The sequence below is a fragment of the Hippichthys cyanospilos genome, chromosome 7 (assembly GCF_059441005.1).
Source record: "Hippichthys cyanospilos isolate Australia breed blue-spotted pipefish chromosome 7, RoL_Hcya_1.0, whole genome shotgun sequence".
NCBI lineage: Eukaryota > Metazoa > Chordata > Actinopteri > Syngnathiformes > Syngnathidae > Hippichthys > Hippichthys cyanospilos.
Genome location: NC_142375.1, coordinates 17,845,934 through 17,867,546, shown reverse-complemented (window position 1 = coordinate 17,867,546; position 21,613 = coordinate 17,845,934). Strand labels below are relative to the sequence as shown.

Sequence of the window (21,613 nt, the reverse complement as noted above, 5' to 3'; positions counted from 1 at the left end):
AAGTTGGAGAGCTTCTATTCCGCGATATTTGTGCATACATGATATAAAAGCGTAAACATTGCAGCAAACGGTGTCTTAAAGAAAAAAGTATTATAATTTAAGGACGCACTGTTTTTTTTTTTTAAATGCATTTTTAAAAGCAGATTATTTAAAATTCCGTGTAAACTGCTGTGGATTTTGTTTCCAATGTTTTGGTTACGTCATTGAGCGATACGAAAAGGACAACGCGTTACATTTCAATGTTGTCAACATAAAAGCGTCTTCAAAAGACACGTTACATCAATGATAATCAGCTTCCATTAATTTTATTAAACGTCAATGACGCCTGCCGTTATCCGGGTTTTAATCTTAGTGACGTCACTCTGAGCGAGTTCAAGCGTGAAAAACGTCAAAGTATTTTTTTATTTGCTTAATGGATTTAGATGTTTGTTTGCTTAAAGCCATTTTAATGACATAATTTGTTGAATTTGATATATGTATTTTTTAATCCAATTTCGTAGAATCACATACAGTGGATTATCCGCAGCATGGATCAGGATCCGCAAAATTTTCCTCAACTTGAACTGGCGGCAGTTTCCGGCTTCAACGGTAAGTGCTCTAACAAAGAAAATCATCAAATGTGAGCATCTAATGGGTTTTAGACAAACTACTACACAAGAAAAGCGAAACTTTTATTGTAAGTGAATATTAATAAGGAAATGGCAAGGTAAGCAGCATGTTTCTAAAATACCAGAAAAAAAGAACACTCAAAAAAAAAACTTTAAAAAAACAAGCATTCACACTCAGATTCTCATCTAATTTATGGATTCTTTTCAGTGGACACACCTCCAGTGTTTGAGAGCTGAGACAAGGGCTTCATTTTCTGACATTTTAACAATTTAAGTTAATTTTTAAAAATATACTTGCTAGGTTTTATCATTCAAATTTTGTGGGGTTACGTGCAAAGAAAACAATACAAAATCTTGCATACCTGTAGTTCAACACTCAGGGATTTTCATACTGTGTGTCCCCAAAATTTGAATTTTAAATGATTTTTTCCCCCATAATTTCATTTTCTAAAGATTTGAAAAGAGAATTCTCTCAGCGTGATCTGCGAGCTTTTCCTTGTGATTTCAGGGCGAGTGCATTTTGGCATGAGGCTTCATCCAAACAAAGAGCACGTTATCTTTCCTCTGGGATGCACGGTGGTCCTGAGACGCGTCAAAGACGGCGTGAGGCAATTCTTGCACGGTCACACGAGTGACGTATCCTGCCTCTCCATGTCTAAAAGTGGAGTTTATATTGCCTCTGGACAAGCCAATTACAATGACTTAGAGGTAATCTTCACTGACGTATTTTTTTTCATTGCTTTTTGATTTCCTGTTTACAAGTACGTGTGCTATTTTCATAGGCTGAGATAATTGTCTGGGACTATACAAAGCGAAGCATGTACAGTAAGTTTGTAATTCACGATGCAAAGGTTGAGGCGCTGGCCTTTTCTCCCAATGACAAGTTTCTGCTGTCCCTCGGGGGTCAAGACGACGGAAGGTAAATCCCACGCTTGTTTGGTAGAGCGATGGAAATGTGAGGCTGTCTCCTATTGACGTGTGCATGCAAACCAGCTTTACATTAGAACTTGTAATGTCCGACAATTATTTTAAATCTAAGTCATGCAAAGCAGCAAATCACTTTGCTAAATTTTGAGTAAGGTCACCCTTGTGCAGTTTATTGTCCAATCCTTTGATCTTTACACAAAAGGAATTTCATATCAAAGGGAAAGCATTGAAAGAAGACACTATGGAGCTGAAATTTCACCCAGATGGTGATAACAAAGTGCAATAGGCCACGACCACTTATGCAGTTGTTCAGTTTAACAGTTCAATGTTAATTAGCAAGAAAGTTGTCTCAGTATTCCGACGCTAGAAGATGTGCCCAACGCACAATATTTCATACCACTGTCACATTTGTCTTTTTTTTTCCCTCTCCCCTGTAGAATACTCTTGTGGAGCCTTGCCACCAAGCAGGCTGTTTGTTCAGCTCCAGCAAAACCTCTGAGTATATGTCACCGCCTCACCGTCAAGTATTCTAACACCAGCGACAATGTTTTTGTCTGTGCAGGCAGGTGCGTGAATGATGTCAGTCTTTTTTGTTTCAAATGCGGACAATGTTGTCTGGATAATAAAATCCAAAACATCTTGAGTTCATCAAAGCATCAAAAGCGTTTGAATGGGAAAAAATGAAAACGCTTTACTTTACAATCATATGTTCGATGCAGCCCTGTTCGTTGAGCATTCCGATTGATATTGTGTTGGTGGAATATGAATTAAACCTCAAAATCTTCTCATTTTTGAGACATCTGGGGCAGGGCTGGGGGCATTTTGCCATTTCCTGTTGTTTGAAAATGACATCACACTTGCTCAGGTACCACCCAATCATGGCTCAGCTTGCAAATGTCACATGACCTTACTCAAAACACAGGTGAGCCATGATTGGTGATCTGAGCACTGACCAACTGTGATGTCATTTTCAGGTGACAGCCAGTGACAAGTGACTTTTTTTGAAAATATATCTTTTGAAATGTGTTTTTAATTTTGGTGGTTTCCCTGGTGGATCCAACCACGATTTTACATTAAGCACTTGCTAGCAGTGTCCTGGTAAAGGATAACTTGTGATTTGCAGGGGAACCTTGCAGGTCTGGGAGTTGGATGAGGACAACAAGATTAAACCAACAGACTGTAAACTGAACAAGTTGAAGAGGACGGTGAAGTGCGTAGAGGTGTGTACGAGACCAAATTTTTAGAGAAAGTAAATGACGAGCTCCAGTGCAAAAGTGGCCTGGAACCATGTTGACAAAAATTAAACCACACACAGCATTCGAAGACTCCAGTTTTTGACATTTAGGCACACGAACGTTTTCACTACACCCAGCAGCTCGTTGGCCTGTATGTTACCTCCCATAGCTAGCTAGCTAGTACCACTCACTAGCTAAGCGGGCTGCTGCTGTCCCCCCCAGCAACAATCAATGTCTTATTGTGAATTGAAATCTAATTAAGGAAAACATAACGACAAACTTCTTAAGCTTACAAAAATATTTGACTGACTGAATGCTGACTGACCTTTGCTTTTCCTTACAGTTCGCTCCGGACGATGAGTTCTTTTTCTGCGGCACTTCCAGTGGAGACATTTTAAAAATTAACACCAAGACAAAGTGTCTGAGTGCTTACGGTCCGCTTAAAACTAAACACAACCTGGTGAGTACGAATGTTTCTCGTGTTTATATTTTTCATTTGTAGAATTTATAATGTCTTTCATGCACAGGGAGCCAATGTCCTGAAGACGCTGGGTACAGGAGAACTACTTGTTGGTTCTGGATTTGGCACCTTGACATTATGCTCCACGACCACCTTCAAACCTATTAGGTGGGTCCACACAGCATGATATGTTAATTGTGAGACTGAGTGACTTCTCACTTTTCTTCGACATTAGGCAGGTGCAGATGAACAATGGGGTGACCTCCATCGCTCTCAAAGATGACGGCCGCCAATTTTTTGCTGGTACAGATGCGGCGGAGATCTACTGCCTCAATCTGACGGACCTCAAAGCCGAGCTTGTCTCCACCAGTCACCACGGTCCCGTCAAGGATGTCTCTATCGCTTTGTGAGCGATACACAACACACACAAACACATTTGCGTTCAGTACCTAATTACCGCACTAGGGAGCAGTATAAGCACACTTGTATTTTCTAATTGAACGCTGCGATGACCTTTGGTACCAACACCACTACAATAATATACAGTAATAAAATATCACATGACATGTAATGTTTAATGCATTGTGTTTAGTACCCTGTAATCACACCAGAGAACGTTATAGGATGTGATATTGTATCCTATATCATATTTTTGTAATAATATAATTCTTATGAGTACAGCATGTATGCTTTTGATCTGATTTAATTGAGATTTGATGTTTTATAATTCAATTCCATTGCATTTCATTAGGAGGATGTGCTAAATGAATACATACATGTCAATAAAAATGATCAATGACGTATCCTGCACATATAGATTCATATCGTGTATACTGTATATATTTTTAATTTTGGCTTACTGCAACCAGTTTAAATGTATTTTTATTCCAGTAGTCTTCTAATTTTCATAATATATGTAAAGCAGTAGGTGAGCCCATAGTATGTATACTAAGTTTCCTTATTAATGCACATCATCATAAATTCACATAAAAACACATGATTGGGGCCACATCTGGAATACTTTGACCACATCTCACATTTCCTCATCAGCTATAGATGTTCAACTTCCAACATCTGTTTCTTTTTTTTCATGTCATCAGCGGCTCTTCAGAGTTGTTTGTTACCGCCTCAGTGGAGGACATAAGGGTGTGGCACATAGAAAAGTCAAAAGCGCTGCTGAGGATCCCTGAACCTTGCCTTACCTGTAATACTGTGCACCTGATGGTTGACGGACACAGCATAGTGTCAGGTAGGACTCAATGAGAGCAAGCCTCTGTAAAGGATGTCATGCAAATATTAGCATGCTTGGCTAATTGATAACTCAAAATTGTCCATAATTGTGGATAAGAGCATCAATGAGTGGTATATGTCCTGTGACTGGATTTCGTCATGTTTTTTTTTTTTTCTTCTTCACAGGGTGGGATGACGGAAAGATTCGCATATACGCCCCGCAGAGCGGCCGCCTTATACTTGTCATTCACAACGCGCACCATGGTGGCGTGTCAACTCTCAAGGGGTCCACGAACTGCAAGATGATCGTTAGTGGGGGGCAGGATGGGACGGTCAGTCTTCTATCTGCATTATTCAACTTTGTTTAGCGATAGAATATGACTTTGTTTCACCAAAAACACATATTTCTGACCAAAAAAGTGGAGAAACTATTTTCCTAACACACTTTATTTATAGATATAAAACTGTGGGATGTCATGAGTGATGCTGACTATGACTGTCATTCAAAAATCATTTTATTCAGTGACAAGTACGACTCTACTTACACCTACTTATAGAATGCAATTGAATGTTTTGGCTTTTCCCCCTATAAAAATTGACATAAGCCGAGATTCTCCTCAGGTAATGTTTCAACTAAATAAGAATATTGTTTTCTCAATCATACACAGGTGTGCGTTTGGGAGCTGTTAAAGCACGGCCAACGACGGCTTGCATTTTTGATAGAGCACAAAGCCACTGTAAGAAATGTCCAAATAAAGAAAGATGATACGGAGTGTGTCACTGCTAGCATGGATGGAACCTGTATCGTCTGGGACATTGTGTGAGTTGCACAGCACACATCTACACTACTCATGATGAACCTAAAAGGGAATGTCATGTCAAAAAAATGTGTTTACCAAAATATATTCTATGAGCTGTAGTCTAAATCAGTGGTAACTTTAGGGGGTACTGGAGATCTTAAATAAAACAAACATCCTTTAAAAATAATTTTTGAATTGTTTCAGGAAAATATAAGTTCATAAAACAAATTTAATGTTCAGTTGGTTAATCAATTTCATTTTTGTAAAAAGCCAGATTCTCCCCCATACGAGAATGGTTGGACCCAACTTGTCATGTGCCACATCTCGTTACCTGTCAAGTTAATGATATATTTTGTGAATACATCTCTACTATGATCCCAAAAGAGGACACTTTAAGTTGAATATTTTTCTGAGGACAAATATTTATTCATAATTATTTCTTTTTGAGAACAGGTATGACACTTAATGTTGATCATTTTTTGATGATTTGTTTTTTGTGTGTGTATAAACATGCTTATGTATGCACACACATTATTTTTGTATTTATTTATTGTATTGTTATTGCTGTCAAAAAGGGAAAAGTCTGAATGAAAACAGTAATGTAAGGAATACATATTTTTAGTCAAATAAGACTTGTTATACTGTCTGCATACCATCAGTTGATTTCAATCTTTGAAACAAATGAACCTTCTTTTCAACTTTTTGTGTAGGAAATTTGTGCGGATTCGTAAGATAATTACCAGGAACTCGTCATTCAAGACCGTGTGCTACCACCCAGAGGAGCACCAGATAGTCACCAGCGGCACCGACTTAAAGGTTGGTTTCGCCAATGTTATTTCCATTCCCTCTCAGTTTTTAGTGGAAGGACGAACTCCCATCTTGCCATTTTCTGATTTTTCAGGCAAAATATGCCACGTTAAAACACAGAAATAAATCGGGGGTAAACACGGCTGCTAATCTAAATGTCCCATTATTGCATCGTAATATTTTCCACTTGCTGAGCCGAGCAGAAGCGAGAAGCCCTGCTGCTGTGCTACGATTAGCGCGGCCTCCCACGGCGACCACTTGCACAAAACACACACACACACAAACGTCCGCAGATTAGTTTGCAAAGCCCGTCGTGTATTTCTTGGCTTGTCGTAATTAGGCCGGCTCTGTCCTTGTTCCCCTAATGTGTGTGCGCTCCATCCACACCCCCTTTAACCTAAGCACACACTTCTCCCATCAGACATACTGAGAGACACAGAAGACACAGAAGCACAGACTCCAAAATTTGCCAAATTAAAAATTATTTTTACGGTCAATTATAAGGTCAAATGTTAATGATTAAGAGCCAGCTAGCATTGGATACATTAAAAAAAAAACTGTCCCAACAATGCATTATGATGAGAGAAATGTTTGTGTCTACACGATGTTGGTCATGTGCAAATTAGTCATATGTGACCTGGCCGTTCAGACTGAAGACACATGACAAAAGATTCGATCAGGACAACGTACCCAAGTGACCTGGGTCTACAGGATATTCAAGATTAAGTAGAGTATTAGTAGAGTAGAGTAGAGTAGAGTAGAGTAGAGGTATGTGTGTGTAGGGGGGTTACAGACGGCACACGCATTTAAAGAACTGCATTATTAACAATGTTTGGGGGGGCAGATTGTGCGTGGCGTCCGTCACACAGGTCAGTTGGGAAAAACACAACATTTTCTGGAAATTTTCAATGGCCACTAAGCCCCCAGTATAAACTGTAAAACAAACAAACAAACAAACAAACATCATACTCCGTTTAAATGAGGCAAGTGATTACAAGCAATATTTTGATTTACATGAGACCCCTCATTTACATGAGACTAAATGAGACTCTAAATAAATATCCATTTAATTAGTTAACTGAATAGAAATAAATGAATTAACACTTGAACAAAAATGAGTTCATGAGCAGTATAAACATTCTAAATGTGTAAATAGTACTAATAAAAATTAATTTCATTACATGTCAAAAAGTTAATAAATTTAATTTTGTTTTCTATTCAAGGCTACTCATCAAATGGATATTTTTTATGTTTCTCCTTTGAATAATATTAATTCAGTAACAAACAGTGAAATCTAATTGCCTCATTTTAATGCAATACATGTGTGTTGTTTTTTATTTATTTTTTAAGTGTATGGGTATTTGTAAACCTTTGCAGGAGGAGCTGGGGGTCAACTATACTTGCGGATGTTTGCTCTTTGTGCCAGGGCTCAGTCTCAATGGCATGTTTATGGAGTGGAAAAACTGTAAAATGAAACACACAAAAAAAAGTACAGATACTGTACCTAAACATTAGCGTAACAAGCACAGCAACCAAACATTTGCTTTTCCTGACTTCCCGCACCTGCTGAACAATGAAGATACCTATGGCTGACGAGCACAACTATGAGTAAGGATGCACGCAGGCAGCTCCTCATGCGGATGTGCCGACGCCAGCCAAACTCACCATCTGCTCATCCTAGGACACAGGCACTCTGTCTGCCGGCGGATGAATACGCCCATATCGGCTCGCTTAGGCCAGTGCCTTAGAAATATACTAAAGAGATGTGAGAGCTGTCTAGTCCAATATCGTAATATGCCTGAAATGTGCCCAAAACTGAACTCATAAGAGATCATAGTGAATTAGATTGACTGCCTCGAAGCTCGATGGTTATCTTCCATTTGCTATAGTGCTTGTCCTCGTTAGACTGACTTTAGCGTGAGAGGCACGGTCTACACTGGGCTGGTATGCAGTCAGTCACAGGGCACAGATAGACAAGAATTCACACACTCAATCAGGCCAGTGGAAAATTTAGAGTCATGAATGCATAAAAGCAGAGCGACATCAGAAGAACATATAGATGCCAACAAGAATTCAAGATTTAAAAGCACAACTTTTCTGTCTTGATATATACGTATGCGAAACGGTGCATGTGCAGCCTAGCTTTTGGACTGAGGCCAGACCCCCCCTCCTCGACACAGATGGGACAAGAGAAGTCACACAGGCGGTGGCGCTAATAAGCTGCTCAAAATGAGATGAGGCAGGGAGAGGTCGTGACTAGAAAGAGCCAGGAGACTGAAGAAAACAAAAGATACGATGTTTGGGGGTAACTAGAGGAAGTTTACTCATGTTTCTGCATCTTTTGTTTTTAATGGTCAGTATCCTTCCTTTACCTAAACTCTTGAAAGAAATAAAAATAAATCCGTAAGATTGAATGTCTGGAATTTAAAAAAATCTTCGGGATTGAATAAAGTAAGTTAGCATATGCTGTCTGCCATCGAAAAACCAATCAGAATTTTAAAAGCAAGCACATTAAGACAGTGAGACGGAACTGGAAACAAATACCGGTATATGTTGGTCTCTCGCTTTATTGCTGCTCTCAAACATAACTGTCGGCTACCTGTTCAGCTCATCTACTGGGATGTGCACGATGGGACAATAATCAGAGAGATGCTGAACGCGCACACATCGGCCATCAACTGCATGCACGTCACCCATGATGGCAGATTCATTGTGACAGGTAATGGACCATTACACAGCTGCTTCTCACTGCCTTGTCCCTCTGCTACACTTTGAGCCACTGAAAATGCTGCAAGTAGTCAAGCACCCCTCCCCAACCACCGCCAATTTTTGGGTAGATGGACAAGATTTTTCCAATGACGTCAAATGACCTTATATGTATAATGGATGTTTTTTCTCTGGCAGGGGGTACGGACAAACTGGTTAGGGTGTGGAACTATATGGAAGGTAGGGTCACCCACATCGGAAAAGCTCACGGCGGAACAATCACCAGTGTGGAGGTCTGCACCAAAAACAGCACCCTCATCAGCACCAGCGCAGACGGAGCTGTCATGCGCTGGAAGTTTCCTCACCCCCTCTTGGAATCATAGAACATGGGTCATTTTTGTACAATTTGAGTACATGTGTAAAGACTGGCATGAAATCCAAATTGCATTATTTTTATGCCCTCTTAGTTTTATATGGATAAAATATAGATAAAAGGGCCTCCCAAGTTCTAACCCACATCAACTACCGGGTCATATTTTTCTTTGCAGATAATACTATGTAAGTACTATGGCTTAGCAGTTATGCAAGTGCACGTGTTTTTTTTTTTTTTTCTCATGTAGACTTCTACAAATGAAGAAAAGCACCATTGACTAACTATTTGCAAACACTGCAAGTTGAAAGTGTCCAACATGTTGCTAAATTTCTGCTTTTTGTCACGTTTGTTTTGGGCACCATGTTTGTTGGAGAATGTACAGTATAAGTGCAATTGTTTACACAATTGCTTTGTGCTTGAGCCTATTTCAACATCAAATGGAGTCTGCTTATCGCATTTCCAAAATTGGAAATACATTTCTGACAATTTAAACTGGAAAAAAAAACAATTTTCATGTGGAAAATGCGTGTTTACCAAATCAAATCGCTTCAATCATATCACATCCCATGTATTGACTACATTTTGGACATGCACACTATTTATATTGTGTTTGTGTGTGTGTATATATATATATATATATATATATATATATATATATATATATATATATATATATATATATATATATATATATGCTGTGTACATATGCTGTGTACAACATCAAGGCGCCTAAGACCCTGTTCAATTTCCCCTAAAAGGCAACCTAAAAAACTCTGCAAAAGTTTGCAAAGAAGATTTGGTACAATTGCCCTTTATTATGTACTGCCTTTGCACATTTTCCAACAATAGCAGAGTAAGAGCATTAGGGAAATTACGGAAACGTCGGCTCTGACTATCTTTCCCAATAAATCAGCATATCTGGCCCACTAAATTCAATCTTGGGCAGCGGTGAGCTGTGAAATTAAGGCTCGAATGATTAGAATCGGAGTAGAACGCGGCAGATGCTGGCTTCCCGTTAACAAACCACAAATGCACAAAAAGCTCCATTTATGTCGTTACTGGAGTTTTTCAGCAATGGCAGCCTTAAAATGAGTGAGGCTATTTATAGGCTCAGTTGTCTAGCATGTTTTCGACAAGGTGTTTCACACTGACAATAGTGTGTATGGAGATTGTGCATCTAAGTGGCCATCTGTGGGCATGACAGCAACGTCTGCAAAGCACATCTGCCGGTCAATTTGACATTAAAGCACCATATACTGTGTGTATGTATGAGAACTTTGCGGAAAATTCAAAATATTGGCCTCACAAACGCTTGAATGTGGCACTGATGGGCAGAATTAATCCTTCCATTTCAGACATTTTGAGAATTGTTTCTATGAGCTAGAGAGTAACTTGCAAATTACGATTGTGATTATAGAAAGTTTTGTGATTAATTAAAATTTGTTAATCATTTGACAGCATTCATACTCATATATGATTAATTAAAATTTGTTAATCATTTGACAGCACTCATACTCACATATATATCACATATATTTACATATATATGCTAACACGGTGATATACAAAGTCTACACACCTCTGTTTTTGTGATTTAAAAAATCAACTATACCCTAATTCCAATGGAGTTGGGAATGTGTCTGAAATGTAAATAAAGTTATTTTACATTCTCTCCTTTTGAATTTGATGTCCATCTTTTTTTTACAGGCTGGTAAATGTTAGCAGTTCATGGATGATATTTAGTAACAGATTAAAAGAACTTTCAGTATAATTATAGTTTTATTAAGGCATTTCATTTCATTTAACCCTTAAATACTTTTTATTTATTTAAATCTTTGGAGTTTTTCTTTTTTTCTTTTAAGTTTCCACAAACTACAATAAATCTGAATGCCAGCAAAGCACCTCATGACGTTCCTCACCTCACTTCAACATGGTTCATGGGCACCAAAATGACACCAAAACAGTACTTTCATATTAGAATTTTTCCTCTGTCAACAAAATAGTGATTCAGTGAGTTTTTCAGTAACAAAGCATAGGTTTGAAATTTTTGTCAAAATTTTTATCTGAAGGCACCACTGTAATGGCATTTCAAAACTTCCAATTCCAAAAGATGGTCTGAGATCGTTGTCACTTAATGCATTTACTGATCAAATCATTGATTTGATTTGATGACGCATTACTGGGTTCCTTATTCATCGCGGGAATTACATTCCCAAAACAAAACCTACAGTAACCGAAATCCAAAGCAAATAATGCATTTATTTATTTATTTATTTTTTTGCTTTTGTACCCTTATTTACTTTTTTTGTGAAAAGAAATACATGGAATCAATATTTTTTGTCTGGTGCAACTTAGAAGTGGGAAAAGAGCAAGGAAAAAAGCTATGTAAACCTGCAGTAGGTTTGATCATAAATGAAAATCCATGTATTAGAAGTAGAGAATGACTTTTTAAATAAAATTGCTTTTTATTGGTCTGACTAAAAGGAAAAAAAAAGTAAAACAGCGACCTAAAATCACTATAGAAAGAGTTCTGTTCATAAATGACAATCCGCAATAGCGTGCAGCCGAAGTAAGCGAACCGCGATGTAGCGAGTGAACACTGTAAACACGTATCAGCCAATGGCAGGTGTACCTAATAAAGTGGCCCAACGCGTGTTTATTTTGCTTCCCTAGTGGGTTGTGGGGGGCGGGCATTGTTCCTTACTATCTGGGCGGGAGTAAGACGCGTTCGTTTCAGCAGTAGTGAAGTATTAGCCTGCGTGTGGCACGGAGGATGAACAAGACAGCGCATAAATAGCAGCGACGAGGTTGAAGCGTTTTCCTGGTTCCGTTTCGGTGTCACTTTTGCGGCTGCGATGTTTGCGAAAAGGCGGGAGGCGCAGGAGGAGGAAGAGGAGGAGGAAGATTAGACTGTCTGGCAGACAGGTGCGCCTCCTCCTCCTCCTCCTCCTCCTCCTCCACAGTAGAGCGAGTGTACCTCCTGTCAGGTGCAGGCAGCAGCAGCAGCAGCAGCAGCAGCCATGGATCCCCGCAAGGAGAAGCCGCGGAAGCCCATGAAAGCCAAAACGACCAAGCGGAGAGAGAAGAAGCACCGGAGCGGAGTGTTCACCCGGCGGAAATCTCTTCGTTCTCTCAGTCAATTCATGGGCAGGATTCTAAAAACTTTGAGCACTTTGGCGCACTTCGGCGAGGGGCGGCCGCCGGAGCCCGGAGAGGAGGACGACGACGGCGGCTTCGGCAGAAGCGACACCGGCGGCTTTAAAGACGAACACCCGGCGGTGGTTCCGAAGGAGGGCGCTTTGAAGAAGAGCTCCACGCTGTTGTCCCATGGCTCGGTCAAAGAGCGGCTGTCGTGGTGCTACGGCGACAAGACGCCCGGCGCTCTGGGGCTCAAAAACCACGGAAACACCTGCTTCATGAACGCCGTGGTTCAATGCCTAAGCAACACCGACCTTCTGGCCGAGTATCTTGGGTTGGAGCGGTACAAGTCAGACGTGTTGGCCCGGAGAGTGAACGGTGAGGCCGCGGCCAGGGGTGAGGTGACCGAGCAGCTGGCGTCGCTGGTTCGAGCCCTGTGGACATTGGAATACACGCCGCAGCTCTCCGTGGACTTCAAGGTGAGAGTAGTGTGCCTTTTATTTTTTTCTTGAAGTTTCATACATTTATTATTATTATTATTATTATTATTATTTGTATTATTATTTGTATTATTATTTGTATTATTTGTATTAATTTTTTGGCCTCCATCTTAAGTAGGCGTAGTTGTCACGAGACTCCACAGGTGCGTTGGGATGAAGGGGAGTGTGAAATGGGCGTGGTCAAAGCAGGAAGTAGTAGGCTCGACCATAACACTTCATGTTACAATCCACAAAACTCAAAAATGTACTGTGACCCTAAAGTTGAAAATGCTAACCAACCACGAAGGAAATTTTAAATGGAACCCCCCCATATATCAAAACTACAAAAACAAAACCACAGATATTAAAAAAAGTGGCTACACAAAACCACAGACGCATTACACAAATGAAAAAACAGCAAACTAAACAAAACAGCAGATAAAAAAATGCAAAAGGAACAAAAGAACAAAAAGGTAAATATAAAAAAAACCACCCTAAAAGGAAACTGCAACAGCAAATAAATTAACACAAAAACAGAACAACATAAAGGTAAGCACAGCAGCAAGTCAAAAACAAATGAAAAAAGGCACACTAAACTACAGATACAATAGAGATAGGTCCTTGTAATCTATTATCAGCTGTTAACCAAATGACCTCAAATATGGGTACAAGCACCCATGCGGGGACATTCATAAGGAACTTCAGTGTATGTGAGATTTTGACTGGGTTTTTTCCTGGTCTCAGCAAATTAAAATCAATGCTTTTGATTAACAAGATGGAAATACTACAGGCTTTCTTTTCAAAATAAGAGCAAATACATTTGAACATGGAAAACATACAACAACATTTTTAGTTCTGTTATTTGTCTGAAAAAAAAGGAGTGAGGTTGATATTCCTTTCGATATGTGATAGAGATAACTCAAAACAAGTGCAACCTATAAGGGCTTATTATAAAATGTAATAAAAAAGTACAACAATGACCAGAACAATTTCTAATTTGACCTCATTTTAATTTCTAACATTCAACATGCTATTATGCATTGTTGTCCCTTTTCCAAAAACAACAGGTATGATCACAAGCTCTTATTTGCATGGTTCCAAAAGCACTAGATGCTATTGTATACCTTTAAGGTACAAAATGACATGTAGTATACCACTAGAACCACATCTCTTATTAGGAGTTAATTTCCCATCGGACTGCAGTATGTGTAAATGTTAATCATGCTTATACTTAAATATTCATTGGAATCAGTTGTAAGGGCAAAGCACGGCCAGCGGCTGTAATAAGCTCGCCTACAATGTGTGCCATTAGCTTACTATTAAGTGATTAATCGGCCGTTTCATGTGCATGTGCAAACCAAGGCCAGCCGAATGGAAACAGGGGGCCATAAGGCAGCTAAGCAAATGTGTCATGATCTAACGTCAAGTCACTACACTACATTAAATGGCTGTTGCTTCTCTGCAGTGTGTTTCGAGACCCTATATTTAAGGGATGTTTGATACGGCTTTTTTTCAAGTTGATGTTTATCTTTGGAGTACTTACAGATACCGAGCAAATCTGAACAAAATCTGTCCTTTCACCGCTGATGATTCAAAGATGTTAAATTGCTGCAGTAAAGTGCCAACTATACCAAAGAGGATTTTGTCAGATTTTCTTCACCTTAGGTATCGGTGAATAATATTGGCATCCTCTACGAGGACCCAATACCTTAAAATAAGGCCGTATTGGACCCAATAATGATTCCTCATATCGATGCTAACCCGTCCCTATTATCTTTTATTATGTGGGGGGAGAGATGGTTTTACTTTGTTCAACAGCAAACGTACAGATGAGTAGGCCAAATGAATAGATAAAAAAGAATAAAAAAAAAAAAAAAGAAATTGGATGCAAACAATATTGTGAAGCAATCACTGCATGGTTAAAGACTTAAATTAATGTAAGATCATCTTAGTTACGTCTGATTCATGCAAGTGTTCTCATTCTATTATAGATGCTCCTGTTTTTGTTCGCAAAATAGTTCAGTCGGAATCACTAACGTGTCTATGTACTGAGACAGTTACAGTTAAAGCACTTTTCTGACTGTGTGTGTGTGTGTGTGTGTGTAGGGGGGGGGGGGGGGGGGGGGTCTTTTTGAGCGAGGCACTTATTTATGTAAGTAGATGAAGCACCTAGCAGCTAATTGGGGCCTGGCGTCTATTAGAGGGATGGTCACTATTTGAGAAAAGAGGGAAGATGACCATTAGAGACCCAAAAGCATTGGGCTCCCTGTAGATTACTTCCACAATGTACAGAGAATGAGACAGTTATAATCTTCAAGGTAGATGTACCAACCCTCCAGTTAGCCACAAAACCAAAAAAGTGTTTACCTAAGCACAAAGCTCTAATTGGCTGTGACGAGACTAAACTTTATTTATATAGTGTCTAGGTAAGTTCAGCGCTTTAGAAAGGCAGTCCACATTTTTACTGTCCACATATTATTTCATGAAAAGTTGGTGATAAAGCCACTGATTTATTTTCATTATTATTGTACTCTGATTTATGACATACTGACTTATGTTTACACCCCTCTTGTTTGGTACACATTTGATTGAATTTGTCAGTGAACGCTAAAATGATCGCAAGTCAAAGTGCTTATAGTAAGCTAACAGCTCCGCTATATAGGCGGACTTTTACCGAGATTTGAGCCCTTCACCGATAGAACCAAAAAAAAAAAAAAATCACAAACGCTGGAAAGCAAAGTTATGATTATATCGTTGTCGACTTCCTCTGTCCCATTTACTTTTCAGAAGCACAGTCCACAGGTCATGTTACAACAGCCGTGCTTGGTCATGTGATTTCCTTCACATGATGTTTTATGACTGAGGTAGTTTGTGTCGCCGTGACTGATTTACATACCGGTTATGTCGTTTCGGCCTGACTCACCTGCACGACTAACCGGCACGCTGAGGTGGTTAGACGGCATTCCTCAGCAGTCGCGCGGAGGGAGAGGACACTCACACATCATGCCCTATTCTACAGCCTGATCAGCACACAACACATTGGGACCTTTTCAAATTCAAAGCTATTTAAGAAGTGGTCAACAAAGTGCTTATTGGGTGACAGCAGACTGATGCAAATACTAGTATTAAATTATTGCTCTGAATAACAACAAACAAGACACTGAAAATAAAAATTGAACTCTGTGAAACTAGGTTTTTTTATCCATCCATCCATTCATTTTCTATTGCTGTATTCCGGAGTTGGGTCGAGGGGGGAGCAGCCTGAGCAGGGACTTCCCTCTCCCCGGCCACTTCATTCAGCTCCTCCAGGAGGATCCCCAGGCGTTCCCAGGTCAACCAAGAGACATAGTCTGTCCAGTGTGTCCTTGGTCATCCCTGGGGCCTCCTGCCCTGTGGAAAATGCCTGGCACATGAGACCAGGGAGGCGTCCAGGAGCCATCCTAACCAGATGTCCTCACCTCGGACATGTTTGTTCTTAAAGCCCCTGACAACTTAGCTTGTCAGATCATTGAAACACGCAAACCCCTCCATTGATAGAAGGCGACGTTCATGGAAAGGACTAATTTTTTATTCAAAAATATTTATTCTATGTATTTCCTTTGAAATAATATGACAATTTAGGAGAAAGGCCTTTCTATTCCAATATAGTGTGTTCCGTAAAATGCAATGACATTAACAGCTTTCCATTCTTCTAATTTGTAATTTCTAGTGAAACTGTTCCAAGAGGGGCATCTTTGTGGATAAGTGGTTAGCACATCCGCCTCACATCAAGGGACCCGTGTGCAATTCCAACTGGCTCTAGCCTTCCTGTGTGGAGTTTGCATGTTCTCTCTGGGCACTCTGGCGGCTTCCTACCTCCAGAAACACACACGGCAGGTGTATTGGACACCCTAAAAATTGTCCTCAGAGGTGATTAGGTGCATGAATGGTTTATCGTCCCGGTGTGCCCTGCAATTGGCTGGCAATCAACTCAGCGTGCCCCCTGCCAACTGTCGTATTTATTGTATTGAGCCAATGCAATTCTATTAGAAATTTTTATATCTTCCATACTTAAAAAAAAAAAAAAAAAAAAACTGCAAGCTGACAATATACAAGTGAACAAAATATGTTAGTCAGTTATATTCGTACTGTATATGAGAACTTGTTTGGCCACTTTCAATATAATGCTGAGTTTAATAATTCTGCTAATAATTCTTTGTGACGGCTGAATGACTTTGATTAAGACAAAAAAAATATCTTCATAGTGATACTGATCTAATTGTTTCCAAATCTCAACATACCTGGAGGTTGACCAAAAGCGATTGTATTGGACTTAGAAGTATCTGTTCTCTAATGAGGAAGGGTGACGTCTTTTAAGGCAGTGTGACAAAATGGCGGTTACTGTGAGACACTTCTATTACCTCCTGCTCTTAATGTCTGAATAGGGGGCACCCACTTGATCCTATCCTTACTGTGGGCAACAATAAAGAATGATCAAGGATGTAGAAGATTTCCCATATACAGTTGTCGCCTCATTCAAATGAAAATGAGATAATTTCATTTGAGCTTAACAGTGTGCGGTGCGTGAGTGATGTCTTGTCCCTCACCAAGATGAATATTTTGACTGGATCACCGGCGCACCCCCTGGGCTTCTTCTCTGCATCGCTAAAGAAAACATGTCCTTCATTTCCCCTTTCTTGCTTGGCCTCACCCCATTTCATGGACACAGTGATTTGTGTGTATGTGTGTGTCTGCTCACACACTGAGGAAAGCTGGAGGGAGCATTACTGTAGCAAGTGCATCCAGCCTGGAAGATGAGGAGGAGAAAGAGGAGGCCCCATGCTGAGATGTCTCCAGTGGTGAAGAAGGAGGGGGATGAGAAGGGGGCTTCGCTTGTAAATAAAACTGTGGTCCTCCCTGTACTGTCTCCATAGTAAAGAAAGGACAGGCATCCGTGAAAGCTGCTTGTTACTGCAACATTCCTCCCTAATTCCTCAAGTGTAAAATTTATGTCCCCAAACTCCTCTTGATTTGAAGGCAACATGGCTTGAGAATTCCCGGCTCTCTTGATATATTTCTTTCACTCTCCAGTCACACTTTTTTTCCAAGATCACAAACAGAAACTTGATTTATTTCTTGTTGGCATGAAAGTGAATGGTGATGATTTTCTAATATGTACACTGATCCTTTGGAGATAGAAGTAACCTGACTCATCAGATTTACAGATGAATGGTCAGCTTCACAGGTATAATTCGTAAATATTAATTGAGAAAAGTCCTCAAAATGTTTGTCAGTCAGATCAAAGTCACTTTTTTCAAGCAACCATATGGCTTCTGCGATCTCAATGCGTAAATACAAGAGGGAAGTCAATCACAAGTTCACCCGCTGGGCACACTGGCTAACAATTAACATCTCAGAACACAATTATTGTTAGAATACATGTAGACATACAATGTGACAATACACACATATAGTCTTAATCATTTGAAAAGAACAACTGATACTAGTGCCGTGCTGATTTCCTGAGAGGAGCTGTGATGTATCAATAGAAAATGCATCCATTTGTCAGATGCACACACCAGAATAAGCAGCACAAGTGAAGAGAAAATCAAAACTAGGTAACGCTCGCTACAACATCTCTTTTAAATATGTTGCTCCGATATAACTTTTGGGAGACAAACAAATGATCAACCTGATGAACTGCATCATTGCAATATTTGAGGTTAGAAAGATAGAAATACAAAAACGCCAATTCATTAGCATTTCCAAGTGCTGCGTTGTGGCCTATATCACAAGGTATACTGCTTTCTTGCTTACCAATTAAAAGTAGTCCCTTTACAAAGACTAACGATAACTTTCATTGTAGTTTTTTTTATTTTTTTTTTTTTGGGGGGGGGGGCATTGTCCTGGTGCATTGCAGATGTAGTAACTGTTTGATCAAGTTCATAAAGAGAGGGGTAGTTTTGTGGCTTCAACAACATATTAGGATGTTCAAATACTGTAACATTTACAGTTGCATTTGCATATGTTTGCTTAAATCCACAATGTTTACACACCAGAGTTGGAAAAAGGATGTTTAACAAGGCCTCCATAACAAGCTGCTACGTATGTGCTTTGTGATCACAGCCTGGAGGCTAATGGAGGCATCTGATACTTCCAGTGTCATAAAATATTTTTTCAACTTATTCTGAGAAGAGATTTATTCATAACAAATAGCAACATTTTGGGAAAAAAGTTCATGTTTATGCTCCAATTTGGAGGCATGTGCTAACCATGAATGGCATCATTCTTTTGGAATGTAATATGACAGTTAAAATACTTTGCCTCTGTCACTCAACTAGTCATTGTGTGGAAACTCCCTCATTAATATTGTATTCCATTGTAAAAAATATCTTTGAGCCTCAATAGTTGGAATTGCCACACTATTTCTCACCAAGCTTTGTTGCATGAACTGATGAAGCCAACTCCAATAAAATGCAGATCTTGTAAAAGAAGAGCAGTTCAATTGCTATTAATTCAATGCCAAGATAATCACAATATTAATATTAATATTTTCCACATTTATCAACATTCCAAAACTGATCCCTCCGTAACATCTTAAGCCCTGAATTTATCAAAACAATTAAAACAAAAATTAGGGTGTGTTTTGTTGTATTGTTGTGATAGAATAACATGAGTGTTTATTTTAGTATTAGTATTGCACATAAAACAAAGAATAGGTATGATGAAAATCAACAACAACAGTATGGTATGGTCAAATAAATGGTAAAAAAACAAAAAAAAAAAACAAAGAAAACAACAACCTGCTCCCATCTCAGTTCTGGAAGTTCTTTTTTTTTTTTAAGTTACAAAGTTATCTTGTTACAACTTTACTAACTGATTTACTATAATAAAACACTACTATGAAAAAACACATTATAAAGACAAATAATAATATTAATCTCACTCACATTGACTGAACTTTTTTTTGAAGCATGAGCATGTCATTTCAAAAAGTAATTTTTGCCGACTGGCTCATACTAGCATCAAACAGAATACATGGCATATAATCAAAAACATGTGTTATTGGCACTCTAGCTCCTCATTTTAACTACAAAAGTACACAAGTCTACAAAATAAAAAATCTGGTGTTGCATGAGTCTATCTTAGCAGTCCAAAAAGGATGTCGAGTCCCATTCAACTGGAAACCAGAAAAAATAATGCTTGCAAAAGGTTCCTCGGTATGTGTTTGTAATGTACAGTATCAATCAGCAATGGGTGAATAAACTTTTTATTTTTGCGTATTTGGAGTGGAAGATATTTGATGCAAATTTGTGGCAATTGGCATCAAGGGGTTAATCACGTATAACTATTAGTAGACATGCGGCTCTGTGCTGAAAACTACCAAATTGAAAAGGACTCCAAATTTGTGAATTAATGTTTGATGCTGATTAAATCTGTAAAAACGGCATGCCATTGAATTGGTTAAACGTTGGCGCACAATTAATTGGCCTTGAGAAAACACAGCTTAACACTGGTGGACCCAAAGGTTTTGAAAAACACAGCCACTTCTTTTGAGAGTTTCTTTGGTGAGAGGGGCACGGATTCATCTTTTTCACGCTTGAAGGGCCCTGGCTCCGTGAGGCTCGAGGAGCTCAGGCGAGGAGATGAAGAGAGGTGTTTGAAGTGGTCTCCTTTGTTTGAGGAGGGGGTGTATAGGAGGCGTGTGAGAATGACGCAGGCCAACACTGATGGATTGTTTGTCTCATCCTGTCTCCTCTCCTTCAAGGACCTCTCATGACTGAGGATGTTTACAATGTTTGCACACACTAATCTTAGTGGTGGATACGTGCCACCTGGACTGTTAAACCTTTTTTAAAGGAACAGATGGTGCCCTGAGAATTTTTAGCAATACAATTACTCATCTTTTTATAAGTAAACAACAATTACTTTAGTCCATTTTGCATCAGATGAATGCTGGAGGTTCACTCTGTGTGATGAGATCCAATAAACGTAATGTCCAACATAATCTGCATCTACAATTACCGTATCACAACACTATAGTGTGTTAAACAGTGCAAAACACTAGTGAGGATGAGGTCTGCCCACACTTGAGAGGTTTGGGGTTTGAATCTCTGGTCAGTTGCGTTCCTTCCTACTCTCTGGGCATACTGGCTTCTTCCCGCAGTCCATAAACACCCACGTTAGGTCAGTTAAAAGATAGTGATACTGTAAATATTTTTTCAAAACACAGCAATGAGCATCAGTGATAGAGGTGGGTATCGATGCTAATTCCATGAAGTGACAAGTTTGCTAATGTCTGCTAATGTTTGCGAATAATATGGGGTGACGGTGTTGGCCTGGCCTGCCATTGTTTGTCGTTCTTCAATCACCTAAGTTCACCACAGATGCATATAAGTGCTACTCTCTAGAAAATGGATGGACAGATGAGCAATCCATTATACTTTCACAATATCCCAATTTTCGGCTACAAAACCACGACCAGTGATCGTCATCATGGATTCATGAGTAAAATCTGGATAAAATTGGTTAAATTTAAAAAACTGATTAGTGCCTCTGGACACACCTGTAGAATGAACCTCGGTTAAAGAATTTTGTGACTGAAAATGGCCCTAATGTTTCACCATTTCACTGCCTGTCATACTGGCATCCATCCAATCCTGTTAGGCAGGATCCACAGTGATGAGGAGTGGGCTCACTCTGTATTTGATAGATGCATCCGTCTATGTGTATTGTTTTAAGAAGAGAGTAATGGGTCTGGCATTTTGGGAGGGCAGAGGACTGGAATGACATGATATGAAGCAAAGGTTGTGTAAAGCAAACATGAGGAGAGTATGGAAGAAAGGGAGGATAGGGCTGCAGGACTTGCTG

The 21,613-nt window shown here is 39.4% G+C and overlaps 2 protein-coding genes across 2 annotated transcripts in view; both read left to right on the top strand.

The window, feature by feature from the left end:
• The first annotated feature begins 510 nt into the window (after positions 1 to 510).
• cfap52 (cilia and flagella associated protein 52) lies at positions 511 to 9,726 on the top strand. The gene is made up of 14 exons (XM_088419803.1): positions 511 to 588; positions 1,117 to 1,316; positions 1,391 to 1,527; positions 1,973 to 2,101; positions 2,659 to 2,755; positions 3,114 to 3,230; positions 3,298 to 3,398; positions 3,466 to 3,636; positions 4,331 to 4,479; positions 4,647 to 4,792; positions 5,129 to 5,280; positions 5,971 to 6,076; positions 8,675 to 8,786; positions 8,972 to 9,726. Exons 1-14 carry the CDS (start codon positions 528 to 530, stop codon positions 9,154 to 9,156), a joined length of 1,863 nt encoding a protein of 620 aa, XP_088275929.1. The 5' UTR covers positions 511 to 527; the 3' UTR covers positions 9,157 to 9,726.
• A 2,408-nt stretch (positions 9,727 to 12,134) lies between these two features.
• usp43a (ubiquitin specific peptidase 43a) overlaps positions 12,135 to 21,613 on the top strand; it is a 67,160-nt gene continuing 57,681 nt past the window's right edge. The window contains exon 1 of the mRNA XM_088420249.1: positions 12,135 to 12,763. Coding sequence (XP_088276375.1) covers positions 12,167 to 12,763 — 597 coding nt within the window. The 5' untranslated portion in view covers positions 12,135 to 12,166. The remainder of the gene's footprint in view (positions 12,764 to 21,613) is intronic.

What these genes read in the sequence shown, in the direction of transcription:
- cfap52 (XM_088419803.1), top strand. Translation starts at nt 528, where the DNA reads ATGGATCAGGATCCGCAAAATTTTCCTCAACTTGAACTGGCGGCAGTT. An exon ending in GGGGGTCAAGACGACGGAAG is followed by an intron (nt 1,528 to 1,972) that starts GTAAATCCCACG and finishes TCTCCCCTGTAG; the next exon opens with AATACTCTTGTGGAGCCTTG. An exon ending in GTTTTTGTCTGTGCAGGCAG is followed by an intron (nt 2,102 to 2,658) that starts GTGCGTGAATGA and finishes TGTGATTTGCAG; the next exon opens with GGGAACCTTGCAGGTCTGGG.